The sequence below is a fragment of the Calliphora vicina genome, chromosome 5 (genome assembly GCF_958450345.1).
Source record: "Calliphora vicina chromosome 5, idCalVici1.1, whole genome shotgun sequence".
NCBI classification, from domain to species: domain Eukaryota; kingdom Metazoa; phylum Arthropoda; class Insecta; order Diptera; family Calliphoridae; genus Calliphora; species Calliphora vicina.
The window spans coordinates 97,266,183-97,285,191 of record NC_088784.1 but is presented as its reverse complement, the minus strand read 5'-3'; the positions used below and the strand labels follow the sequence as shown (position 1 = coordinate 97,285,191).

Here is a 19,009-nt window from a genome sequence, read left to right as displayed (position 1 = left end):
AGACTATAGACTATAGACTATAGACTATAGACTATAGACTATAGACTATAGACTATAGACTATAGACTATAGACTATAGACTATAGACTATAGACTATAGACTATAGACTATAGACTATAGACTATAGACTATAGACTATAGACTATAGACTATAGACTATAGACTATAGACTATAGACTATAGACTATAGACTATAGACTATAGACTATAGATTATAGACTATAGACTATAGACTATAGACTATATACTATAGACTATAGACTATATACTATAGACTATAGACTATAGACTATAGACTATAGACTATAGACTATAGACTATAGACTATAGACTATAGACTATATACTATAGACTATAGACTATAGACTATAGACTATAGACTATAGACTATAGACTATAGACTATAGACTATAGACTATAGACTATAGACTATATACTATAGACTATAGACTATAGACTATAGACTATATACTATAGACTATAGACTATAGACTATAGACTATAGACTATATACTATAGACTATAGACTATAGACTATAGACTATAGACTATAGACTATAGACTATAGACTATAGACTATAGACTATAGACTATAGACTATAGACTATAGACTATAGACTATAGACTATAGACTATAGACTATAGACTATAGACTATAGACTATAGACTATAGACTATAGACTATAGACTATAGACTATAGACTATATACTATAGACTATAGACTATATACTATAGACTATAGACTATAGACTATATACTATAGACTATAGACTATAGACTATAGACTATAGACTATAGACTATAGACTATAGACTATAGACTATAGACTATAGACTATAGACTATAGACTATAGACTATAGACTATAGACTATAGACTATAGACTATAGACTATAGACTATAGACTATAGACTATAGACTATAGACTATAGACTATAGACTATAGACTATAGACTATAGACTATAGACTATAGACTATAGACTATAGACTATAGACTATAGACTATAGACTATAGACTATAGACTATAGACTATAGACTATAGACTATAGACTATAGACTATAGACTATAGACTATAGACTATAGACTATAGACTATAGACTATAGACTATAGACTATAGACTATAGACTATAGACTATAGACTATAGACTATAGACTATAGACTATAGACTATATACTATAGAATATAGACTATATACTATAGACTATAGAATATAGACTATATACTATAGACTATAGACTATAGACTATAGACTATATACTATAGACTATATACTATAGACTATAGACTATAGACTATATACTATAGACTATAGACTATAGACTATAGACTATAGACTATAGACTATAGACTATATACTATAGACTATAGACTATAGACTATAGACTATAGACTATAGACTATAGACTATAGACTATAGACTATAGACTATAGACTATAGACTATAGACTATAGACTATAGACTATAGACTATAGACTATAGACTATAGACTATAGACTATAGACTATAGACTATAGACTATAGACTATAGACTATAGACTATAGACTATAGACTATAGACTATAGACTATAGACTATAGACTATAGACTATAGACTATAGACTATAGACTATAGACTATAGACTATAGACTATAGACTATAGACTATAGACTATAGACTATAGACTATAGACTATAGACTATAGACTATAGACTATAGACTATAGACTATAGACTATAGACTATAGACTATAGACTATAGACTATAGACTATAGACTATAGACTATAGACTATAGACTATAGACTATAGACTATAGACTATAGACTATAGACTATAGACTATAGACTATAGACTATAGACTATAGACTATAGACTATAGACTATAGACTATAGACTATAGACTATAGACTATAGACTATAGACTATAGACTATAGACTATAGACTATAGACTATAGACTATAGACTATAGACTATAGACTATAGACTATAGACTATAGACTATAGACTATAGACTATAGACTATAGACTATAGACTAGACTAGACTATAGACTAGACTAAACTATAGACTAGACTAGACTATAGACTAGACTAGACTATAGACCAGACTAAGGACTAGACAATGGATTAGACTATAGACCAGACTAAGGACTAGACAATGGATTAGACTATGGCCTAGACTATGGACTAAACTATGATTAGACAATGGATTAGACTATGAAATAGGCAATGAACTAGACTATAGACTAGACTATGGACCAGACTAAGGACTATACTAAGGACTATACTATGGACTAGACTATGAACTTGACTATGGACTAGACTATGGTCTAGACTATGGACTAGACTATGGACTAGACTATGACTAGATTATGGACTACACTATGGACTATACTTTGACAAGACTTTGACTAGACTTTGACTAGACTTTAACTAGACTTTGACTAGACTTTGACTAGACTTTGACTAGACTTTGACTAGACTTTGACTAGACTTTGACTAGACTTTGACTAGACTTTGACTAGACTTTGACTAGACTTTGACTAGACTTTGACTAGACTTTGAGTAGACTTTGACTAGACTTTGACTAGACTTTAACTAGACTTTGAGTAGACTTTGATTAGACTTTGACTAGACTTTGACTAGACTTTGACTAGACTTTGACAAGACTTTGACTAGACTTTGACTAGACTTTAACTAGACTTTGATTAGACTTTGAGTAGACTTTGACTAGACTTTGACTAGACTTTGACAAGACTTTGACTAGACTTTGACTAGACTTTAACTAGACTTTGAGTAGACTTTGATTAGACTTTGACTAGACTTTGACTAGACTTTGACTAGACTTTGACTAGACTTTGACTAGACTTTAACTAGACTTTGACTAGACTTTGACTAGACTTTGATTAGCCTTTGATTAGACTTTGACTAGACTTTTACTAGACTTTGACTAGACTTTGACTAGACTTTGACTAGACTTTGACTAGACTTTGACTAGACTTTGACTAGGCTTTGACTAGACTTTGAGTAGACTTTGAGTAGACTTTGACTAGACTTTGACTAGTCTTTGACTAGACTTTGACTAGTCTTTGACTAGACTTTAACTAGACTTTGGCTAGACTTTGACTAGACTTTGATTAGACTTTGACTAGACTTTGACTAGACTTTGACTAGACTTTGACTAGACTTTGACTAGACTTTGACTAGATTTTGAATAGATTATAGACTACACTATGACTATTTCCATCTGCTATTTTCTTAACCCCACCTGTTTTTGTATGGCATACTTACATTGCACTTCCAGTAAAAATGTTGCATTTGCTACCGGTGCTAAACCATTATCCGCATAGCATGTGTACGCAGCCATTTGATTTCTCGTTATATTTATAAATTTCAGATACTGACCACTTACGGATGACACTAAGTTTTATGGAAGGAAATGCAGGAAACAAAAAATAAATATTATTAAATACAAATCAAGGACAGCTTGAATAATCTTTAGCGCACACATATAAATCTTGAAAATATTTCATATACATAAATCCAAGATTTATATGTAAATCATGGTGGATTATTATTTTTTTTTTTTTTATATTTCACATTGCATTTCATTTTATTGTATTGCCAGTAGTTTCTGCTCCATTTTACTTACTTTCAACTCCAAGTACATTAATTGTACGACCGTCATCCCGTCGCCATTCAACATGAGGCATTGGATTACCGGTGGCGGCACAGCTTAAATTTAATGTTTTTCCTTCTTCCACAATTAAAGTTCGTTGTATGTATGGAGCATTTGTATCTGGAATAAGAACATACATGAAAATACAGAGAAAAAAAAGTATTAAAATAACAGTCATGTGTGGTATGAGGAAACGGAAAAGGAAGATGATGATACTCTGTATGTGTATGTATGTCCTGTATAAGATTACGTATGAGGTTGTGTGCTTCTGTGAATGTTTTTGTATTAAAGGTATTTATATTAATTTTAATTTATGACCATGAGTGATTTTACAAAAAAGAAAAAACGCATTCATGTATCGGTCATGGCCTTTGCCATTTAAACACACATGTGTTTCCACCAATATTCGAAGAATGACCATGACTTTGATTATTTTCTCTTTGTTTACTCTTGCAATACGGCTAATGGAGGGTATTGTGAAGCGCTTAAAAAGGTAAGTGATTTTTAATGCGGCAGTAAAAGCTTTCAATATTTAATCATTGAAAGAACAGACTCAGAATTATTTTACATTAAGGGTAATAATCGTTTTGTATTCGTGCCAATTAAAGTGAGAACGATGTTTTATTTAAATGATAACTGTTTTTTAATGGTAGTATTATTATTTAATTCGCTTTATAAGAAGCAACAAAGCTTCGAATTAATTAATTCAATTCATTAAAATTTTAATTCAGAATTAAAAATGTCAGCAATTCATTCCACAACAACATTCCCTAAACAAACTAAACAAATTCTTTAGCTTTATTCAAAGGATTTTATTAAATAGAATTCTGTTAATTCAAATCAAATACAAATTAAATAAAAAATTTTTTTCTGCATTCAGTTTTGATTTTGTTTTTTAGTCATTTACAAAACTAATTGAAAACAAGTAAGGCCATATTGTTGAAGCTACATCTGTCGAATTGGCTGCCATTTATTTAGTTTATTTTGCCAAACCGTTAAGGACGGAGTATAGGGTTCATCAACATATATGTTTGAGCAACGTTCCACGCACTTCTCCCATTTTACAAAATTGTGGAATTTGGAATAACAATCCACTTCAGTCACTGTTAGATGTGGATTTTAGGCTGGCTGTCCATATTTCTCTGAGAACTACGTTGGACAGGCGATAGCTATAGGTCTATAATTAAAAACTTCTATTAAACTGAATTGGATGATATGCACACCTACCATATTTATTTTCAACAGGACAGCGCACAGTGGTATGAGAATAAAAAAAGAGGGAAATAAATCTGTAACTTCTAAACCGATTTGAATGAAATTTCACATGCGCAAAGAGGAAGTGTTGTTTTGAATTTGGACCTCATGACCCCATCAGGAGCGGGACCAGGAGTTCCCAAAGTAGGACAACTCGGGTATGTTCAATTTTTAAAATGATACTATTTCTTCGTTTGTGTTCCGATTTAAATAAATTAGGGAAATAAATAAATTAGGGAAAACTAAACAACTCGCTGAGAATTTACCTAGCACTGTTATTTACATTCATAAAAATGTTATAGCAACATGCTTTTTTATGAATTTCTATGTTAGGTAAATTCTCAGCGAGTTGTTTAGTTTTCCCTAATTTATTTGACACGTAAAAAATATAAGGTAGACATGTTATATACCAATGGATAGAGGGTGTCTACTTTTCAAAAATGTATATAACTTTTGACAATTAAAAAATTCATGGAATACTTTTTTGAAAAATATGACAAAAAATTATTTTTATTGAATTTTGCATAGATACAAATTTTTCAAATTGACATAAAATTTTTATTTATGAATATTTTTTAATGAAATTTCACAGTTATGTAGACTTTTCTATTTAAAATGGAAAAATAAAAACAAATTTTGAAATTTGTTATCAACTATCCCGCAATTCCCAAAAAAATCTTGAAAAATCCCAAATTGGGATTTTTTCGTTTTTTGGCTATAATATCCATAATAGGGGCGGGGTTATCGGAACCCTTTGCAAGATAATTAAGAACTTAATGGGCCATCTAAAGTAGGTTACTATATTTTGATATCGAGTATGCGATTTGAGAATTTTTGCCCTAAAGTTGAATTTTACATAATGAAATGCATTTTTTGAATAGACCTGATCCCTTCGGTATCAAAAATTATAAATGTTTTTTTCATTTAAAATATTTGGCATAAAGTTGGCTTTTCAAAAAGTACAAATTCATTATACATCCTTTTAGAAAATTTTTAGATAACTTAAAAAGAATAAAAGTACTTTTTTCCCAAAAAAAATTGCGAAAAATCGCCTTTTTTAATTTTTTTATATTCAAATGCATGTAACTTTGGACTCAGTCATGCTTTTTAAACACTTGTTTCTTTATTTGATATACAGATCTATTGTTAATCCTATAAAAGAAAAATGGATAAAATCAGAGAATATTTGGAACCGCGGTCACCAAAAAACTGGTGTAGAGTGGGTAAAAATTTTGAAAATTAAATTTTCAAATGCGAATATCTCCTAAGCTATAAGAGATAATTGATAGCTACGCCGAGATTTCTATACATATATGTAACGAAGAAATAGGATCGTTTTCAAAATTTAACGTACCATAATTTCAGCACCCCTGGTCACGTCCCTAATGGGCCCATAAGGTCCAAATTCAAAACTTAAACTCGACAACACTTTGTCTTTGCGCATGTACAATTTCATTTAAACCGGATTAACCGTTTAGAAGTTATAGATTTATTTCCCTTTCAGTGGTTATTCTGAATATCGGACTTATTTAATGTTTTAGTTATTGTTGTTAAGTTTACTGAACTTATTTTGTTTGATCCATGTTTTTGGAAAATTATCAATAAATGCAACCTATTTAAGTAATAAGTAAAGTATATCACATCAAAATTCTAAAATTTACCACTGAGATCCGATTTGACCAAATTTGAACTTTTTTTAAATTGAAAAAGTCAATTTAACTTACCCGCTATGGATGGTGGTATCAACAGATCACTTAAGAAAGTGCCATTTTTCGCTTGCACCTTGTAAGCATTTACACCAGGTATACCGGGAGTTCCATTCGTTCCGGACTTTCCTGGCCTGCCTCTGGGTCCAGCAATGCCTGAGGAAAAACAAAAAATAAAAAACAAACAAAATAATTTATAACAAACACTTGCACTGCAAAATTTATATTTATTACAAAAAACAAACAATTTGTTAACATTTTCCGTTTTTCATTTTCCATTCATTATTGTTCTGCTTTTATTTATATTTTTTTTTCTTCTTTTTTTCAATGAATTCCCGGGCTTTCTCCATTAAAAGGCCATAAATGTAACAAAATTCATTTATAATCTTAACCACATTGGCTTTTACCATTAATCATGCCACTATTAATCACGATCCATCAACTTGAAAAAACAAAACTTGAAAAACAACAAAAGAATTTTCCTGGTAAAAAAAACAAAACTTTGAGAGAAAAAGATGCAACAACATTAAACAAAATTTCAATCTTAATTGTAATTGAAGTGAAAAAAGTTTATTTTTTTTTTGTTTTCTTTTTTTAACATCACATTTTTTTGCAATAATGTTTTGGCAGAAATGATGGGTATTTGTGAAAGCAAAGAGCGTGTAGTATGACTTTGTTTTCTTTTTATGTCCTCTACCAAAAATGGACGATATATTTGAGTTTGTTAAATTCAAACATTAATTTGAAACCAATTCATAAGGCATTCGGAAAAGCATTTTTCGTTTTATATTGAGGTTTGTACAGAAAGTGGGCGTAAATAGGGGCGTAACATCCAGCAAAAGATTTGAAATCATATGTAGATTTGTGCGCAAAATCTTATGTGAATCACTTCAAACAAATTAATCAATATTTCCTTCCGGAGAACGACCTCTGTGTATGCCAAATTTTGTTTTAATCGGTTCTGTTTTGCCGTAAAAGATTAAGCAACTACAAAACTTATCTCTTTTATATATTTATATATATAGAAGCACACAAAAGTCGTTAAAGCTGGCTATAATTGCAAGCGTTTGACTAACTCAAGTAGTTTTATTTTTATTTTGTTTTTCCTTATTTCCTTTAGTCAAATGTTTACTAGATAAACAATTGAATATAAACGGGACATATACCTCAGCAGAACATATGGAATTTTTGGCAAACATTAATGTACACCAGTTTGCTCTTGCGTTAGTCGTTGAAAAACTTTATCGAAGACAGAATTGTCCTTGTTGCCTCAAATTTTTTTACAAATTATAACGAATTTTGAAAATTTTAATAACTCCATACAAAGCTGTATACGAAAAAATCTAAAGTGTTTGTATAAAATATAGGACATCTGGATATAGTTGAACTTTCTTTCATGCCAATATGTCTTCCAACAATCTTTAAATTAAATTATAGTTGCTTTTTTTTCGTGGGTAACCATAACATTCATAAGGTTTAATTACGATACTTCCCCGTATAGATTCCTAAACAAATACTCCAGCATTAGAAAATGCAAATACACAAGAAGTTAGTTTTTATACCAATAAGAAATTTTAATATTGAACCGTGCTTTGTTAAGCAAACAGGATGAGGAAGTGTGTGGGCGAGTGGCTACACTTGGGAGGTTTAGTTTCAGGTTTTTTCCTCTTTAATAAACAATACAATTTAAAAAAGTAGCTACAATAATACTGCTGGCTAGCTCGTCTGGCTCTGGCAGAATGGAAATGCGAAAATCATAAATATAGTTGGGAATATTGCTTACAAATGTAATGAATTTGCTCTAAATATTTCCATATAAGTACTTATAGTACATACCTTTAAGTCCTCTTTCACCAGGTGGTCCCTGGGAACCCTTGGGACCTGGTAAACCATCTTTACCATCCTTGCCATTTAGACCATCTTTTCCATCTCTGCCCGGCATGCCATCTTTTCCTGGTATACCATCAGCGCCAGCACGTCCGGGTACACCATCTAAACCCGGCTCACCAGGTACACCATCTCGTCCATCTAATCCCTGTCTTCCCGATACGCCGATATCACCCTTGGGGCCTCTAGGTCCTAAAGGACCTATGGCACCATCTACACCAGGTGGTCCTGGTAAACCCACGTCTCCTCTGTTGCCCTTCGGACCGGGTATACCTGGCAGCCCTGGTGGACCTGTAGAGCCCTTTGGACCCTGAGGTCCTGGTGGTCCTTGGGGACTAGCTGGACAATATTCCTGCGTACTCTGACAAAAGCCCGTAATCATTTTTTCAGGTACACGACAATACGTATTGAGATAAACCCAATCATCCCCACCAGGAGCGGCTCCTTTAAGGCCAGTTCTTTTGCGAATTTCTTTATCTTGTTCTTCAAGTACTTTGCGATGATTGGGAGTAAAGAATTCGATAAAAGGATCTGAAAGATAAACAGTAATTGACAAAATTATAAAAGGTGGTTTTCTATATTTCAAATATATTAACTTGTTTAATTAAATAAGAGTATGACTAGTCATAGTCTAGTCATAGTCTAGTCATAGTCTAGTCATAGTCTAGTCATAGTCTAGTCATAGTCTAGTCATAGTCTAGTCATAGTCTAGTCATAGTCTAGTCATAGTCTAGTCATAGTCTAGTCATAGTCTAGTCATAGTCTAGTCATAGTCTAGTCATAGTCTAGTCATAGTCTAGTCATAGTCTAGTCATAGTCTAGTCATAGTCTAGTCATAGTCTAGTCATAGTCTAGTCATAGTCTAGTCATAGTCTAGTCATAGTCTAGTCATAGTCTAGTCATAGTCTAGTCATAGTCTAGTCATAGTCTAGTCATAGTCTAGTCATAGTCTAGTCATAGTCTAGTCATAGTCTAGTCATAGTCTAGTCATAGTCTAGTCATAGTCTAGTCATAGTCTAGTCATAGTCTAGTCATAGTCTAGTCATAGTCTAGTCATAGTCTAGTCATAGTCTAGTCATAGTCTAGTCATAGTCTAGTCATAGTCTAGTCATAGTCTAGTCATAGTCTAGTCATAGTCTAGTCATAGTCTAGTCATAGTCTAGTCATAGTCTAGTCATAGTCTAGTCATAGTCTAGTCATAGTCTAGTCATAGTCTAGTCATAGTCTAGTCATAGTCTAGTCATAGTCTAGTCATAGTCTAGTCATAGTCTAGTCATAGTCTAGTCATAGTCTAGTCATAGTCTAGTCATAGTCTAGTCATAGTCTAGTCATAGTCTAGTCATAGTCTAGTCATAGTCTAGTCATAGTCTAGTCATAGTCTAGTCATAGTCTAGTCATAGTCTAGTCATAGTCTAGTCATAGTCTAGTCATAGTCTAGTCATAGTCTAGTCATAGTCTAGTCATAGTCTAGTCATAGTCTAGTCATAGTCTAGTCATAGTCTAGTCATAGTCTAGTCATAGTCTAGTCATAGTCTAGTCATAGTCTAGTCATAGTCTAGTCATAGTCTAGTCATAGTCTAGTCATAGTCTAGTCATAGTCTAGTCATAGTCTAGTCATAGTCTAGTCATAGTCTAGTCATAGTCTAGTCATAGTCTAGTCATAGTCTAGTCATAGTCTAGTCATAGTCTAGTCATAGTCTAGTCATAGTCTAGTCATAGTCTAGTCATAGTCTAGTCATAGTCTAGTCATAGTCTAGTCATAGTCTAGTCATAGTCTAGTCATAGTCTAGTCATAGTCTAGTCATAGTCTAGTCATAGTCTAGTCATAGTCTAGTCATAGTCTAGTCATAGTCTAGTCATAGTCTAGTCATAGTCTAGTCATAGTCTAGTCATAGTCTAGTCATAGTCTAGTCATAGTCTAGTCATAGTCTAGTCATAGTCTAGTCATAGTCTAGTCATAGTCTAGTCATAGTCTAGTCATAGTCTAGTCATAGTCTAGTCATAGTCTAGTCATAGTCTAGTCATAGTCTAGTCATAGTCTAGTCATAGTCTAGTCATAGTCTAGTCATAGTCTAGTCATAGTCTAGTCATAGTCTAGTCATAGTCTAGTCATAGTCTAGTCATAGTCTAGTCATAGTCTAGTCATAGTCTAGTCATAGTCTAGTCATAGTCTAGTCATAGTCTAGTCATAGTCTAGTCATAGTCTAGTCATAGTCTAGTCATAGTCTAGTCATAGTCTAGTCATAGTCTAGTCATAGTCTAGTCATAGTCTAGTCATAGTCTAGTCATAGTCTAGTCATAGTCTAGTCATAGTCTAGTCATAGTCTAGTCATAGTCTAGTCATAGTCTAGTCATAGTCTAGTCATAGTCTAGTCATAGTCTAGTCATAGTCTAGTCATAGTCTAGTCATAGTCTAGTCATAGTCTAGTCATAGTCTAGTCATAGTCTAGTCATAGTCTAGTCATAGTCTAGTCATAGTCTAGTCATAGTCTAGTCATAGTCTAGTCATAGTCTAGTCATAGTCTAGTCATAGTCTAGTCATAGTCTAGTCATAGTCTAGTCATAGTCTAGTCATAGTCTAGTCATAGTCTAGTCATAGTCTAGTCATAGTCTAGTCATAGTCTAGTCATAGTCTAGTCATAGTCTAGTCATAGTCTAGTCATAGTCTAGTCATAGTCTAGTCATAGTCTAGTCATAGTCTAGTCATAGTCTAGTCATAGTCTAGTCATAGTCTAGTCATAGTCTAGTCATAGTCTAGTCATAGTCTAGTCATAGTCTAGTCATAGTCTAGTCATAGTCTAGTCATAGTCTAGTCATAGTCTAGTCATAGTCTAGTCATAGTCTAGTCATAGTCTAGTCATAGTCTAGTCATAGTCTAGTCATAGTCTAGTCATAGTCTAGTCATAGTCTAGTCATAGTCTAGTCATAGTCAAGTATGCAACGTCTTACATTATTAGTATTTGATGGCTTCCATCTTTCTTTCATAATCCTATAATAGGTTTTTGTATTTCAAATATGAGTTTTCTTTATTCGAAAACTTTTGTATAAGTTTTTTCGCTTTTGTGTTAAATTATTCCGGACTTTGTTGTTTTTCAAACTCAACAATTATTGGCAATTTAGTTCCAACTTTTCATCATGCATTACTTTATCTAGCATGTTCGTTGATTGTCTTGCATTTATTAGCTTTTTTGAGTTTTGTTTCTACGAATACTTGTTATCTTTGATATTTTGTTTGTGTGACATCCAGAAAACATTTTTTAACTAATCTTTCAATTCATTCGTTCATGTACTTGTACAGTAGCTAAGTTTGAAAACTATCAACTAAAAAACAAAAGTGAGTTTTCTCTAACTTTTCTCGTTTCTTCCACTTTCAGTTGTTCTTCATTAGAATTTAAAATTGTTTTCATATTTTATGCATGTCTTGTTGTTGTTGTTGTTCAAACTAAGGGGCAGGATTCTAATCTTGAGTTGAAGTGCAGTCACATAGATACTGTAGTATTTATCTAAGTATTTGTATCTGTGTGTGTTCTTATGAGTTTGTGTGTAAATTGATGACAACCACTTACCATGCATTGATGTTGATGGTGATGAAGAGATATCTCGGCGCATTCTTTTCTGGTATTTTAACAATTCTTCTATTGGTTTTGGCTCTTTGGACAAGTTGATGGTCTCGCTGTTGTCATTAGATTTTCTTTCTTCAGTTTTAGTTTTTATTACTTCGCCATCATATTGTTCAATTGCACTAGAAGTTCTTCTACTCCTTCGACTTGTGTCGTCTTCACCATTGCCACTGTTTTTATCATCACTATTGGCGAGTTTAGCAGTTCCAGTTGTGCTGTTATTGTTGTGTTCTGTTTTATTTTCATTATTATCTACTAAAGTTGTTCGGGGAATTGATGAGTATCTGCAAAGAGTTGCAAAGAAAACAAATGTATTAATAAAATAATAGTAATAGCCGAGTATAGGGAAAAAAGAAGATATTAAAATATGATTGTTGATAAAGTTTAATCAAAAGAATTGTTATAAACATTTAAATTTTAGCATAGAGTTCATCATAAAATTCTTTGTATACATAGCATGTAAATGTGGGAAATTTTTTAACACGGGATTGATTTCGAGAATTTTTTTATTTTTGCATAATATTAGCTCAACAAAATACGTATCACCAAAAAGTTGAAGGATATATAGTCGAAAATAGCACTCTAACTTTCTTTACAAATTGAAATGGAAAAACAAACACAATTTATATAAATTTTTTTTTCCAAAATTTTTTCAAATACTGTATATTGCAACCTTTAGCATTAAATAAATTTTATTAATCTTTTTCTATTTTATACTCTACAGGTTGTTGATTGCACAGATTCAAACATGCAGATACATGTATGTACATGAACTCACATGAACATAACACAATTGCCCCATTAACCCGATAAACTAAAGAGCAAAAAAGTCATGTAAAATATTTGGAAAAAGTTTTAAAAGTGCATTGATGGGCCATCATCGACATACATTTACAAATATCAGGGTGAGTAGAGAATAAAAACTATTAATTAAATATAATCAAGTGCAAATTAAATATTGAAAAATCTTTATAAATAGACAACAAATTTGTGGGTTTTAAAATTGTAATTAAATTATGCAGCTTGATAATAATGTTTTGAAATTGTTTGTAATGCTTCTTAAATGCATTACTGTAAGGGAAATTTATCAGTTTTTATCCATTTATCCCAAAAATAAGGCATTTGGTTGTTAGTCACTCAGTGACGTTACTCTTTTATGTATTTATAGATACGTTTCTCAATGTAGCACCACTTGAAACTACTATTTCTTGTAAATGCCAAACATTGCTTTGAAAAAGCAAATGCCGGAAATAGTATTAGGAATTATTAAATTGTTTGATATTGATAAACAATCAATGGCGCTTCAAAGCTATTGTTCTTTTTATCATTCTCAGAAATTATGTTTATACCCACCATCATAAAAGATGGGGAGTATATTGATTTTGTCATTCCATTTGTAACACATCGAATTATTCATCGCAAAGTATATACATACATTCGTGGTCCTTACGGAATTCCAAGACGATCTATCTGTCTGTTGAAAATACGATAGGGCCCAATCGAAAGGAACTAACTGGCTGATATTTTCCACAAATACTCTTTGTAGATAAGGTTGGTTTGATATTGAAAATGGGCAATATCCGTCCATTATTTCAGCTAGCCCCCATACAAATATCTCCCCGGAATATTATTTGAGCAGGTCCCCATACAATGTCCCCATCAGAAAATGACTTGAAAATTCATAATTTTCATACAATAATTAATATCGTGATGAAATTTGACATAAACAGGTTTTATGTAAACCTAAATCTTTCTATCAACTTGTGTGAGGATTGGTCCATAATTGACTCTACCCCTCATATAACTCCTATATCAGAAAAATATTTGATTGTCACATATTGATGGTGGGTATACAAGTTTCGGTATAGCCGAATGTAAAACTCTTACTTGTTTTAAAGCTAATAAGTTTCAATCGGTTTCATCTGTGTAAGAGTATATACTAGGTGTACCAAGTAAAACAATAAAAATAACGTTGCTTCTTTTTGTACGGGTTAAACCTACATATCGTTACCAAAAATTATAGCAGCCTAAATAAGTTTTCAATGATTGTATGGCTGCATTAAATGGCGAGCGAAAATAAAACAATTTAGAATGATATAATCGGATGTGCCGAATCCTTTTTTCTCCCGAATAGTGTTGTTTGATAAATTTATACTATATGTGGATCCTGAAATTATTGAGGGCTTTTAAAACGTATTTTAACCCACAAATAGCCATCTATACAGATGGCTCCAGGTCTGTGGTTGGGCTTCTATATTCCCCATTTTCAGAAGGGGGTGTTTTTCAGGCTACAGGTTCAATATAGTGTAATTCAATCTGAGATTTCAGCAATCATATCAGAATCTGTACTGACAGTAATTTTGCTATCAAATTCCTAGCTGGTGTCTACTCGACATCCAGATTGGTACATGAATGCCGGATATCTCTTAACGAAATGGCGAGACATACTAACCTAGAGTTATTCTGGGTGCCGGGTCACTGCTATTGCGGATGAACTGGCCAAAAAATGCTTATGTCTACAAGTTGATGAGATCGATATTTTGGTCGGTTTACCGCTATCTTGCTGTAAATCACTAATACAGCGTAAATTATTTAAGTCTGTTCAGCTCAGATGATCTAATCTGACAAATTCCTTGATATCGAGGATCACAATGCCCGTTTTTGACCATCATAGGTTAATGTCCCTCATGGGGCTATCATGGGCTAGGCTGCGAGTTTTGATATCAGTGCTGCTTAATTGGTGCGAATGCTAGGAGACTGAACACCCCATACAAGGACTTCTGTAGAAGGTGCCATGATGTAGACGAGGAGGAAACGGTTTAATATATCCTCTGTCTTTGCCCTACTCTATCGGGGGCTCAGACTGCGACAATATGTAGGGTCTAGCGGAAATATCTACTGTGGATGTCAAGCAGATGGATTCGTTCATTCGTGCTTCAGGGTGGTTCAACATTGAACCCATTTCTGACATATGAAGGACCTCTTGAGGACCTGAGCATGCCCCCTGGGGTATCACAAAGCGACCAATTCATAATACTGGCCTTTATAACCAACCTAACACATAACCGGATGGTTAAACAAACACTGGTAAATCGATTATGGATATGGAGATATTATGGATCTTTATGGGTAAGGATTATGGAATTAAGCCAAATAATCTTATCGCACAATCCCATACTGATTTTTTGGCCCAAATTTTGACACGTTTGGCCTATCATTTAATGAATATTAATGGAAAATGTTGATGTCATCTGCAAATGAATGGGTAAAGTCGGTAGTTCTCAGAAGATCATTTAGGAAAATAAGAAAGAGAGTAAGATGTGATCTACAAACTATTTGACACTGACAGCTCCTTAAACTTAAGGTAGGGTCAGACTACGCAAATTATTTGACACAAGATGTTTCATGTGTTTGATCAAAACTACATCAAATAATTCATGGGTTGATTTTGTGTTCACACTGTACACATTTATTTGCCATATTTGTTTAATCAAACTACACCGAAATACTATCAAACACACAAAGGGGAAAATATATTTGACTTGTCACATTTATGGTAATATTTGTTCTAAATAATTATTAAATAAAGCTGCAAAACAACTTTAATTTCTTTCATCAATAAAAAAGACATTTCTAGAAAGTAAAATATTACCAGATTTTGCTTTACATTTGAAAGAATTATGAAATTTCAGTACTTTTATTTAAGCGTCAAATATTTTATGTTTCTAGTTTGAACACAAAATATTTTTGCACTGCAAACAAGAAAATAGCTGAATTTGGTCAAACAAATTTATTTGTCAATATGAAAACATTCTTGTAATGTGACCAATGTGTGACCACTAAACAGCAAATATTTTCCTGCATTTTGGGTATTTTTTTATTTGATCTTGCAATTCATTTGCAAGATCAAACAGCGTCAAATAACAGCTGTTGCATCATGTGTTATCGCAAAAGTAGTGTTGCTATATCTTAAATTAAAAATCGCTAAATAATGAAAACAAATCGCGAAAAGAACACAAGCTTGAACAATTTAATAATATAATTATTAAATGTTTATTTATTAAATATATTACTATCACAATTCATAATTGAAATTGAATGGAAATGTAATCATGTTTTATACTTGAAAAATATTTGAAATATTAAATATTTTTCAAACAAAAAACATATGGCTTGAATTTATGTTTCCTTTTTACTGGAGAATGCTATTGAAATAAAGTGTAATACAACTATAATTCAATTGCTTGACTATAACTCAAGGCTTGAATTACACTTGCTATCAACTTGAATTCCAGTAAAAATGCTTATTGGTTTTTTAATACATATTATTAATCGAACACGACTTTTTCCAAACTTGTTTCATTCAGAATAAGAACATGTTCACAAATATTGTTAAATTTTATGGAAATGTTTACCTTTTTTACATAAATTTTTAATTAATTCCAATTCAATCGCATTATCTAAAAATTTATAATAAAAATGTTTGTATGATACTAAAATCAGAAAAGTGAAAAATGCTATTAGACATATTCTTCTTCTGCAGTAAAAAAAAAATTAAACAGATCATACTGTTTAAGAATTATTTTTTAATTACAATCAATTCATACTATTTATGTATCTATAAAAAATTTTCTTTGATTTTAAATTCAATCTGTAAAATTTCAGTTAATATTCCATATGTACATATGAGCAATTTTAAATTTTGAAAATAGACAAACTCCATGTATAAATAAAAAATAATCAAACATCAGACTATGTTAAACGTATAAAAATATAAATCGCATAAAATTGCAAAAATCGCAACATAGACTTCATGTCTTCAATTAGTTTTTCTCCCAGTATGTCATCCTAGGCTGAATGACTTTTATGTGAAGAAGAAGACTTCATTTATTGATGCAATTATTTAGTGAAAATAATTTAAATAACAAATATTCAAGAAATATTGAATATCTATTTATGTTTAAAAAAAAATAGTGAATTTGTGTCATTAATTTAGTTCGAAAAATATTTAAATAATCTCCTCTTATTTTTCCGCCATGCTGAGCAAATAATTTTCTGTTTTTTTCTATTTGATCAAACAATTATTTTATGAAAGTGTTTGATATAGTGTGACCACACGGCAAATATATTTACTGATTCTTTTTCGCAGCAGTTTGGTCAAACAAAAAGTGAAAAATTAAATTCAATATATGATAACAAAATTCAATAAATCTCTAATAAAATGATTACTTTACAATTCGAAATAAGTGCTTTAACCTTAAAAATATTTGCAAGATCAAATTATATATTTTTTAGGTATTTATGTAGCTAGTGGTCACACTTTGTTCACATTAAGAAAATATTTTGTTTGCCGACAAATAATTTTGTTTGACTAAAATCATCTGTTTTGTTGTTTGCTCTAAATTTTATTTGTGGTCAGATTCAGGCAATGAAATATTTGACGATAAACGTCAAATATTAGCTGTGTGTGACCGTACCTTTACTCATGGTTTCAATCATTTAGAATGTAAAATTTTCTAAATATTTCTTATAATTTTTAAGTTACAGCTTTATAAATTTCAGTTGACGATATATAAATTTTAAACAAAAATAACATATGGAAAACTTACCTTTGATCAGATAAATTCCCCAAGGAAAGAGGTTTTCCATTTATTAGTTGCTGTTGTTTTCCTAGATGTTCTACTTGTTGTAATAATATTTGCTCTACCATAGCACGCAGCACATGTTCCGACGCAAATAATTCCTGCTGAAATTGTTCACGAAATAACGATGGAGACACTATTGATGAGGGTGGAGATGATGATGATGAAAATTCTTTGGGGATTTTTGATGAAGAACTTGTATCTCCCAGTTGGCTGTTATGGAGTGAAGATGGTGATGCTGCTGATGATGATGATGATGTGAAATTTTGGCAGGTTGTTGTGCAGGAGACTACATGTGAGTAAAATAACACAGATAGGGAGGCTAAAGCCAATGTCAGTATGCCCAAACAAATATAAACAGTGGCAAGGGATGTTATTAGGGTAGGTGGAGATGAAGTAGTAGCAGCTGCTTGTTTACATGTTGTCGCTGTTGGCTGGTGATGGCAAGGTTGTTCGTAGTCATAGTGATGTTGGTGCTGCCATTTCTGCTGCTGTTGCTGTTGTTGTTGTTTTTGATGTTGAGTTCCTTTTAAATGTTGATCGCTTTGTAAATTGCATTGGCAATTTTTCCATTTACATGTTGGCGTATTATCTGCAGGTTCACTTGTCAATGTAGATGTTGTTGTTGTTGTTGGCGTAATCTTTGTTGCTTGTTGTTTATTTTCCTTTGCTGTTATTATTGTTGATACATCCTTAGTTGAGGAGGCCATCGCCAGTGCTGTTTTTCCATTGCTTTGTGCTGGCATCTGCAAAGGTGCTGCCGTGTCATTCATTTGTTTTGCCAACTGCTGTTGTTGTTGTTGTTGTTCGCTTTCATCGTTATTTTCCCTTAATATATTTGTTCTGTCTGTTGGCATCACAATATTGTTTTCTTTAACTTCCTGCATTTCCTTGTCATAGTCATAGTCGTGCCCCTCTATACCCAACTCCTCCATCTCCTTTTCCTTTTTTCGCTTTTTGGCACTATATTTCATTTGATTTATGGCCACAAACATCTCTAATTCTTCTTCCTGCTTTCGTTATGTTTGTTTATTGTTTTGCTCTTCTTCTCACGACATCAAAACATTTAGTTTTAAGATTTTTTTTAATGTGATTTCTCTCCTGTTTTTTTCTTCGTTCTATTTGTATTTCTTAAGGAAATGAAGTAATCAAGGTGGAAGAAGATGAATTTAATAAATAAGTAACGAGTGCTGAAGAAAAATACATTTAAAGTCTGTTTAAATTTAGCAATATAATT

General features: G+C 32.0%; 1 protein-coding gene across 1 annotated transcript in view; it reads right to left on the bottom strand.

Moving 5' to 3' along the window:
* Positions 1-19,009, bottom strand: part of LOC135959801 (uncharacterized) — a 69,925-nt gene that overhangs the window by 25,840 nt on the left and 25,076 nt on the right. Inside the window, exons 3-8 of the mRNA XM_065510872.1 lie at positions 17,740-18,902; positions 12,077-12,414; positions 8,460-9,041; positions 6,642-6,779; positions 3,637-3,783; positions 3,276-3,404 (exon numbers count right to left, since the gene is read on the bottom strand). Of these exons, the coding sequence (XP_065366944.1) occupies positions 3,276-3,404; positions 3,637-3,783; positions 6,642-6,779; positions 8,460-9,041; positions 12,077-12,414; positions 17,740-18,767 (2,362 nt within the window). The 5' untranslated portion in view covers positions 18,768-18,902. The remainder of the gene's footprint in view (positions 1-3,275; positions 3,405-3,636; positions 3,784-6,641; positions 6,780-8,459; positions 9,042-12,076; positions 12,415-17,739; positions 18,903-19,009) is intronic.